The 10,463-nt window shown below is 40.2% G+C and overlaps 1 protein-coding gene across 1 annotated transcript; it reads left to right on the top strand.

Moving 5' to 3' along the window:
• The first annotated feature begins 970 nt into the window (after positions 1-970).
• Positions 971-1,528, top strand: LOC133825165 (uncharacterized). The gene has a single exon (XM_062258148.1). The coding sequence runs from the start codon at positions 971-973 to the stop codon at positions 1,526-1,528; it is 558 nt and encodes a 185-aa protein (XP_062114132.1).
• Positions 1,529-10,463: the final 8,935 nt, after the last annotated feature.

The following is a 10,463-nucleotide window of genomic DNA, read 5'->3' as shown; positions in this document are numbered from 1 at the left end:
CGAATATTTTGGGCTTTATGAATAAATGGAGATTAGTTGTTTGATGGATTTAAAAGTATGTTTTGGTTTCTGATTTGAAAGAGTTACACGAATATACATTGTTGGTTTCATGAATGAATTGAAACCATGGCTTCTAGAAGATCAGTGCAAAGGAACGATGGGGTGATCGCAACCTTGATGGCCAATGTGTTGTGAGATCCAGTACGAAAGCTAACCGCAGTGACAACCCTCCACCAACTGATCAGGGAAATAGGCGCAAGGAAAATCCTCATATCGCCTACCAGAGGTTGGAGGCGCAGTTTATTTCCATTCGAGAAGACATGAGGAAACAAGCCAAGGAGTTAAGAGAACTAAGACAGCTAAGGCAGCAATAAGCTCAGCCAGCACCATTGATCAGAGACGTTCAACAGTCTATAACACCAATTGTAGCGATTCCTGATGCTGGCAATCATTTGGAACCATTGTATGAAAGGTTCCGGAAGCAACATCCTCCAATGTTTGAGGGGAGTGTTGATCCGTGGAAGGCAGAGCAATGGATGAGTATGATGGGGTCAATTCTGGACTTCATACAAGTGCAAGGAAATGACAGGGTAGCATGTGCAACTCAGATGCTGAGAGACGATGCAAGAATCTGGTGGGAAGTTTTCTCCCAGGCAAGAGACATTACTACAATGATTTAGGCAAAATTTCAGCAAGCTTTTAATGACAAGTAATATAATGATGCATTACGGGCGTCAAAGGTTGATGAGTTTTTCACCTTGACTCAAGGGAACATGACGGTGACAGAGTATGCACTAAAGTTTGACAAACTTGCCAAGTTCACTGTAGATTTAGTGCCAACCAATGAAACTAGAGTAGATCGGTTTGTTCAGGGTTTAAAGCCTATGATAGCCAGAGACGTGGAGATTGTATCAGTAGGGGCAATAGTACATATGCTCAGGTTCTAGAAAGGGCTCTTACTACTAAAAGTATGGATGACAGAATCTGGAAGGAAGGTGTTGCTAAAAGAGAGGCAAGGAGGAACGCCTCCCAAGGTCATAATGCTAATGATCAGAATAGGAAAGGAAGTGACCAGGCAGGGCAGTCAAGCCAAGAAAAGAGGGCCAGAGATAATAAGGGAAATCATGGCAATGGTAACAAGGAATGGGTATGGTACCTAGAATGTGATAAATGTAAGAAACATCACCAAGGCAAATGTCGGGCAAACGCGTGCTATGGTTGTGGCAAGGAAGGACACATCAAGAAAAATTGTCCACAAAAGACTCAGGAAGGGGTTAAAGAGCACCACATGAAGGACAATAATCTTGTTCCAACACGTGTGTTCGCTCTCACCAAGCCTCAAGCAGAAGCAAGCACTTCCGTGGTCTCAGGTCAGATTTTTATCGCTGGAATTGATTGTCATGTTTTAATTGATTTTGGAGCCACTAATTCTTTTGTTGCTAAGAGAATAGTGGATAGTAATAAACCTCATGAGATGCATGCTAATGGGTTGGGACCATGTTACCAACCGGGAGGCGGTAATATCTAGGAAGTTGTTTAGAGCTTTGCCTTTGAGGGTAGATGGTAGGGAGTTGTATGTAGACTTGATTGAGCTAGATATGTCTAATTTTGACGTAATCCTTGGGATGGATTGGCTGTCAAAGTAGAATGCTACCATCGATTGCAAGAAGAAAATGGTGGTGTTTAAGCCTGACAAAGATGAACCTTTTTCTTTCATGGGAACAGCAACAGGCGTACGAATTCCCATCATTTGACCATTAGAAGCTGGGAAGTTGTTACAGCATGGATGCATGGGATTTTTGGCAAGCGTGGTTAATACAGCAGAAATGGGGATGCAGAGACTGGAAGACACGAGAATAGTACGCGACTACTTGGATTTATTTCCGGAAGACTTACCAAGATTTCCACCACAGCGAGAAATTGAGTTTACAATCGAGCGAGTATCAGAAACAATGCTAATCTCGAAAGAAACTTATAGAATGGTGTCCGCTGAATTGAAGGAGTTAAAGGTTCAGCTACAAGAATTACTTGACCAAGGTTTCATTAGGCCAAGTTACTCACCATGGGGAGCACCGGTGTTATTTGTAAAGAAGAAGGATGGGTCAATGCAGATGTGCATTAATCATAGGGAACTTATCAAGGTCACCATTAAGAACAAATACCCTTTGCCAAGAATAGACGATCTTTTTTATCAACTCTAAGGAAAGGCGGTGTTCTCAAAGATAGACCTGTGGTCGGGGTACCACCAGTTGAGGGTGAAGGAAAGAGACATTCCGAAGACAACATTCTGTACTGGGTACGACCACTATGAATTTTTGGTGATGTCTTTTGGACTTACCAATGCCCCAACAGCATTTATGGACCTTATGAACAAAGTCTTCAAAGACTATTTGGATAAGTTCGTGATAGTATCTATAGATAACATTCTAATATATTCGCGAACTTAAGAAGAACACAAAGAAAATCTAAGATTGACACTGCAAAGGTTGAGGGAACATCAATTGTATGCGAAATTCAAGAAGTGTGAATTTCGGCTAAATCAAGTGGCATTATTAGGACACATTGTTAGTAAGGATGGTATTAAAGTGGATCCAGTAAAGATCGAAGCTGTAAAAGATTGGCCACAACCAAAGAATGCTTCAGAAATGAGAATTTTTCTTGGGTTGGCAGGGTATTACCAAAAATTCGTAAAACAGTTTTCTAAGATTGTTGTGCCCTTGACAGAACTAACCAGAAAGGGTATCAAGTTTGTATGGTCTAAGGATTGCGAGCAAAGTTTTCAAGAGTTGAAAGATATACTTATCATGACACCTGTATTAAGTCTACCCACAGATAATGAGAAATTTGTGGTATATTGTGATGCGCCGAAGCAGGGGTTATGGTGCGTATTGATGCAAGTGGAGAAGGTGATAGCATATGCATCTAGGCAGTTGAAAAAATATGAACAATGCTACCCGACACACGACTTGGAACTGGCAGTAGTAGTGTTCGCACTGAAGATATGGCGACACTATCTTTATGGGGAGAAATGTGAAATTTATACAGATCATAAAAGCCTGAAATACTTCTTTAGTCGAAATGAGTTAAACATGAGGCAACGACGATGGTTAGAATTAGTCAAGGACCTCCAATATACCTTTATTGGTGTATTGGAGAGATCCATGATTTTACCTCTTGTTGAACTTACGGTCAGAGTGGTGTCCAGTAGGGGCGTTAATATTAAGGGGTGAGATAAAACCCCTCTTGTGAGGCCAATTTTGGGGAGGTGACCCCTAGTGGTGCGGATGAGGCCTGGCAGGGTTGAGTGCACCAAGAGGAGGCGTGATGCAAGTCTCCGCGAGACGCCTCCAACGAGGCGTAGTGGTTGGGCACGAGGCCCTCATGAGATTCCCCTCGCGAGGCGAAGCATCTACATGGCACGCCCTTCACGAGACGCCTCCAACGAGGCGTGGTGGTTGGGCACGAGGCCCTCGCGAGACACCCCTCGCGAGGCAAAGCATCTACATGGCACACCCTATGCGAGATGCCTCCAATGAGGTGTGGTGGTTGGGCACGAGGCCCTCGCGAGACGCTCGTCCGAGGCGAAGCATCCAGGTGGCACGCCCTTCGCGAGACGCCGGTGGCGAGGCGCTGGGCGCGAGACGCTGGGCGTGAGACGCTGGGAACGAGGCGCTGGGGGCGAGACGCGTGCGAGCGCGCGTGGGGGTCATTTGAGCACTAATTTAAGGGTTCAAATGGACCTCAAACATGGTTGCTTTGGACCTTCCAGGGAGCTTAGGCATGAGATGTGGGTTCTTTACCGGTGTTGAATTTTGAGCATCCACAGTTTAACCTATAGTTTAGAAATATTAATTATAACATAAGGTTTGATTAATACAGCTGGTCCTAGAAATATTATTTATTATAACCTAAGGTTTAGAAAGAACTAATAAGAACGTGCCACTTGTCTCAATCATGTTTATTGAGGATTTAAACATTTTAGATGAATAAATTAATAAATGATAGATCTAGAAGCTCTAGAATCTTCCAGCAGCTTTTAGGATTACATTTTACTCAGTCAAAGTTGTTTTAACAAAGTTCAAATATGTTGAAAGTGTGCAAAAACGTGTTTAAAATATCATCGTATGTCGATATATCGCAATTATTTGGCTAATACATCGCCTACGAAAGATACGGAAAACACGTCGACTTCACACGAAAGAAACCACGAAAGCTCAGGGCATAGGTAGGGGTGATATATCACCTAGGGTGGGCGATATATCGACTCTTGGAGCCATTTTTGAAACTTCATGGAATCCGAGCTAGAAACAGCCCTCAACCACTTGGACTTGCTCTTGAACGTTTTTGACTGAGTTCTGGGCATCTGTTGAATCGAAAATTCAAATTTATTCAATTAATATTAATTTATTTATTCATTTTAAAAGGAGTTAGTTTCACTCCTTGAACTCTATAAATTGGACCTAGTACTTAGCCATTTCATTCATTATTCAAGCGTTCTTTAGAGTCTCCAGGCTGCTAAGTTTATTCTAGAGAGAAATCACTAGGGTTTGAGATTTAAAAGCTTTTCAATCTAAGCTTTATAAACACTTGGGAAGTAAGATAGAGTGAAATTTCGGTATTGAGGTGTAGATCAAAGTCCTAGACTATCCAAGGTATTATCCTCAGATTTAGTTCATTATAGTTCTTTTATTTTCTTTCAGATCCTAACTCATTATGATGGCTTTGGGTTAGGTGTTTAAGTTTCTTGAAACTTAAGGTTTTTGGTAAGTTTCTATCTTGATGGCTTAGATCTCTTTTCATCTCCAATTCTTTAGAAACTCATGATTCTTATTATTGATTTTAGGAGTATTCCAATCCTGTTATTGTCTCCAATATCCTGATTTTTGGTAAGGAAAATAGGTTATGTTTATATGTTATGTGCTATGTATATATGTATAAATATGTTTTGTAGTCACTTGGGGCATATAGTTGCTTAGATAGCAAACCCCAAGATTTTTATCATTATCATGGATTAGAGTTATTATTTGCCCTACCTCGATTAGTAGACTGAGGACCTAGATGGGTTATCATGTACTATTTTGTGATCTAGCCTACCTCGATTAGTAGACTGAGGACCTAGATGGTTTTATCACATGTTACGGTAATGCGTTAATGGCCATTAATTTTGTAGTCCTATATGATATACATTTTTACGTCGTATGTTTTATAGTATATGTTTTATGATATAGTCTTATGATTTATGATATATGTTTTTAGTAGATTTTCCTTGATGGACATTAGGTTCATTCCTTTTATTTTGGATGGTGCAGGAAAATAAACTTGGAAGGCGGAACAGATTCATGGCAGCTTGGCATGTGTATTAGGGATGGACTGTTGGAAGATCGAGGATGATGTTGTTTCAAGTTTTTTAATTTTTGTTCTTATGTATTTCCGCACTTAGTTTTAAACAATTAATTAAAGTTTATGTTTATGTTTTTATATAAATAATGATGAGATCCAATATTTTGTATTCTGTACCGTATTTTGGATTTTTAATAAAGTTCTATTATTTCTTGAATGTATCAAAAGAGTAGTTATGTTTAATAGTTTTTAAGGTCCGAGGTTTAGAATTAGTCGGGGCATTACAGTTGCTATCAGAGACCACAGTTCATATACATGAAGTTCTCCTTGATACACACGCAAAAGCTCCGGATCTATTCGCCAATGTAAGTGTTTAAGTTATGATTATTATGTTTATGTGAATAGCGAACGTTTTAGTCATTATATTTTCAGTCAATATGAATGGAGCTTTGACATATCAAGATATCCGAGCCATTAAGGCATTGAAAAGGATTAGAGAACCAAGGAATACAATAGGAGTGCTAGAAATAATCACTCAGAGATTGATCCTATTTCACAAGGAGATAGTTCACCTTCAAACTACTAAGGAAATTATAATGAGAGCTATGGAACAATATGTCCTAGTAATTAGGCTTTTTAAAGATTTTCCTTCTATAATTTCAACATTAGAAGAATTATGGGAGACTATAGATGATGAAGATGATTTACCAGTAGCCGTGAGATATTATTTTCTTATACTTAGGTTCACCTCTAAGTTTGAATTTCAATTCACTAATGAACAAAAGCATAATATCTTAATGAAAATTCTCCGAGGTCGTTTCGAGGCTCATTGTAATGATGATATGTTAGATGAAGGGTCAGATGTAGAAGTTCCTGATTTTTAGATTTTACCCTAGTTATTTTTTTAGTATAGTTTCTTTATTTATTTTTGAATTTATGATTGTACTTAGTGAAATTCTTTTTCCAAATGAATAAAGTATTTATTTTTAAATGACATGTATGAGTTTGATTTTTTCTACAATCATAATAAATTTGGAATAAATAAACAATGACTGAGTTCGGTGAGGGTGGATACAAATCAATGGACCAGGTTCTGTATTGAGAGTTTAGGGGGCCATAGTAGTGGGAACGATTTTACTGATCCCAACCCTCCCTCAACATGGTTAACTTTGGAACATCGATGAGTTTCGAGCCTGATAATTAAGTCATATAGGATGGTTAGAAACACTTAGAAAATAATAGAGATGGCTAATTTTCTAAGTATAGAAACACACCTTAATTATAAAAAAGGCTTACATAATTTTTCATAAGAAATCATAATAGGTTCGAGTTATGTTTGCTTAGACTAAGTTTTGCCTTAGAACCTATTAGGGTAAGTTCTAACATGTTTTTTCGACTGTTAGAACTTTGTTGAAGATGTCACAACAAAGGTCTGCACACACGAATGCCAATGCCCCTAGCACCGCTACCGAGACTAATGAAGCCCTTCCAGTCCAAAGAAAGGGAACGTGTGCTACTACTACTACTGCTGCTGCCAATAGAAATGCACCACCTCCTGTGGACAATACCACTGAGATTGTCCGACTATGTCAACAAGTGGAAGAACTGCTGCAGCAACAATGACAATAGACTCAGCTGCAGCCTCAGACTCAGCCCCAACCTTAGCTGCAACCACAACCTCAGCCAGCGACTCAAGCACCCCAACAAGTAGGTCCATATGGGGGAAGGCCGATGACAAACTTTTCACCTTTTCCAGCTCAGTAAATAGAGCCAATCTATGAGAATTTATATAAGTAGCACACTCCAAAATTTTAAGGGACAACCGATCCCTTTGAGGCAGAAGAATGGCTCAGAAGTGTAGAGCTGATCCTAGCACAGATGAACCTCGGCAACGCAGGTCGCATATCCTGTGTTTCGTCTCTTCTGAAAAAGTATGCTAGAATCTTGTGGGATTTAGTATAGCAAACTCATGATGTCACCACCATGACTTGGACTAGATTTGTGGAGCTGTTTCACAAAAAGTATTACAACTCGGCAGTCATTGCTACGAGGGTAGAAGAATTTTCCAGTCTGAAGCAGGGCAATCTGACAGTAGTCGAGTACGCTCGACAATTCGATCGACTAGCCAAATTCATGCCAGAGTTGGTCCCAAATGATTTCTTAAGGGTTACAAAGTTCACTAGGGGACTCAGACCCAAGATTGAGCTAGGAGTCAAGCTTGCAAATCCCAAAACCACTTCTTACACCGATGCTCTAGAAACAGCTATAGAGGTTGAAAGACTCCAAGAAAACATTATTATGGAGGAGGCTAGCAAGTCTAAACCCAAGTAGCAGAATCAGACTCACAATGGTCGAAACCACAACAACAACCACCAGCACAATAATAATGGCTAGAAAAAGAAGCGTCCTGGTAGTAAGCAGGCCGACAATGACAAAAGAGCACGGAAAAATAATGGAAGTAATAGGTTGGGTTATGTAGAATACCCGCAGTGCTCCAAGTACCAGAAAAGACATCCTGGGGAGTGTCGTGCAAACAACAAAGGTTTTTATAACTATGGCCAGGAAGGTCATCAGAAAAAGGAATGTCCACATCTCAAACAAGAAGAAAATAGGGACAACGGGATGGTTCCAGCCAAAATCTTTGTCTTGACCCAGGGAGAAGCCGAAGCTAGTAACAAAGTGGTCATAGGTCAGATTCCTATCCTCAATAATTTATGTTTAGTAATATTTGATTCGAGAGCAACACATTCGTATATCTCGTTAGGAATGATAGAGAAATTAGACAAACCTTGTGAAATATTTAGAACTATGTTTGTGACAGAATTGCCTTCGGGTGAAGTAATCCTATCATCACGAATAGTACGAGGAGTACTGATCAAAATCGAGGGCACAGAAGTAGAAGGAGACCTGATAGAGTTAAAGATCAAGGACTTCGACATAATACTAGGCATGGATTAGCTAGCAAGGCATGGCACAACCATCGACTGTAGACGTATAAAGTGACGGTTGAAACTCCTGATGGTCAGAAATTATGTTTTATGGGAAAGGTTTTAGGACTATGAACTCCACTTATCTCATCTCTCAAAGCTCAGAGGATGATAGAGAAAGGATGTCACACATTCTTAGCAACTGTCATGGATGTGGCACAAGAAAAACCACTAAATGTTGGAGATGTTCGCATTATAAAGGAATTTCCAGAGATATTTCCTGACGACTTACCAGGGTTACCACCTACTCGGGAAATTGACTTCATAATCGAATTAGTATCGGGAACTGAGCCCATCTCCAAGGAACCATACTGGATGGCACCTACTAAACTCAAGGAGTTGAAAACGCAGTTTCTTAGACTTGGGTTTCATTAGACCAAGCCATTCACCATGGGGAGAACTGATTCTATTTGTGAAGAAGAAGGATAGAAGCATGCGAATGTGTATAGATTACCGTGAGCTGAACAAGGTGACAATTAAGAATAAGTACCCGCTACCCCTGATCGAAGACTTATTTGATCAACTTCGAGGAGCGACTGAATTTTCAAAGATTGATCTACGGTCCAGTTATCAGCAGCTCAAGGTACGAGAAGAAGATATACCAAAGACAACTTTTAGAACTCGATATGGACATTACGAGTTTCTAGTTATGTATTTTGGTCTTACCAACACTCCAGATGCATTTATGGATTTAATGAATCGGGTCTTCAAGGATTACTTGGACAAATTTGTCGTAGTGTTCATTGATGATATTTTGGTGTACTCCAAGGATGAATTCGAGCATGAGAAACATTTAAGATTGACTATGTTGTGACTAAAGGAGCATCAACTTTATGCCAAGTTCAAGAAGTGTGAATTTTGGCTTTCGGAAGTAGCGTTCCTCGGCCATATAATATCCAAAGATGGAGTTGCAGTAGACCCAGCTAAGAAAGAGATTGTGAAGGATTGGCCAAGACCTAAGAATGCATTAGAAGTTAGAAGTGTTCTTGGGCTAGCCGGCTATTATCATAGATTTGTAGAAGGCTTTTCCAAGATAGCCACTCTGCTTACTAACCTAACCCAGAAACAACAAAAGTTTACCTGGATAGATAAATGTCAAGAGAGCTTCCAGTTGCTCAAGGATAAGTTATGCTCAACACCAGTAATTTGTGTACCAACACCCAACGACAAGTTTGTAGTATACTGTGATGGGTCGAAGCAAGGTTTGAGTTGTGTGCTAATGCAAAATGACAAAGTGATAGACTATGCCTCAAGGTAGCTGAAGGAATACGAGCAACGCTATCCAACACATGATATGGAGTTGGCAGTGGTTGTCTTCGCATTGAAAATCTAGCACCACTATCTTTATGGAGAACGGTGTGAGATTTATACGGACCACAAGAGCTTAAAGTATTTCTTCACACAGAAAGAGCTCAACATGAGGCAACGCAGGTGGTTAGAACTAGTAAAAGATTATGACTGTGAAATCCTATACCACCCAGGAAAAGAGAATGTAGTTGCAGATGTGTTAAGATGAAAGAGTTACGAAAATCTGGCATCATTATCTAGAATAGAAAAGCCACTTCAGTAAGAGGTGGCCGGGAATGACGAAAGACGTAGCAGGGTATGTGTCTAAATGCCTTATATACCAACAAGGAAAAGCGGAACATCAGAAACCTAGAGGCTTATTACAACCGCTTATTATTCAGGAATGGAAGTGGGGCGATATAGCCATGGACTTCGTGACAGGATTGCCATGACCAAATAAGCAGCACGACTCGCGTTGGGTTGTGGTAGATAGACTCACCAAGTTAGCTCACTTCCTGCTTATCAAGACTACGTACACTGCAGACCAATATGCAGACATTTATGTTCGACAAATAGTACGACTGCATGGAATCCCTAAGACCATAGTATCAGATAGAGGATCGATGTTTACATCGAGGTTTCGGGGAAGCTTGCAGCAAGCCATGGGTACCAAGATAAGTCTTAGTACAACATTTCATCCTTAGACCGACGACCAATCTGAGAGTACCATACAGATTTTAGAAGATATGTTGCGCGCTTGTGTACTAGACTTCGGAGGATCGTGGAGTAAGTATTTGCCACTTATAGAATTCCCCTACAATAATAGCTACCAGGAAACGATCGGTATGG

Source organism: Humulus lupulus, chromosome 3, assembly GCF_963169125.1.
Source record: "Humulus lupulus chromosome 3, drHumLupu1.1, whole genome shotgun sequence".
NCBI lineage: Eukaryota > Viridiplantae > Streptophyta > Magnoliopsida > Rosales > Cannabaceae > Humulus > Humulus lupulus.
This window is presented reverse-complemented; position numbering and strand designations above follow the sequence as displayed.

What these genes read in the sequence shown, in the direction of transcription:
- LOC133825165 (XM_062258148.1), top strand. Translation starts at nt 971, where the DNA reads ATGGATGACAGAATCTGGAAGGAAGGTGTTGCTAAAAGAGAGGCAAGG.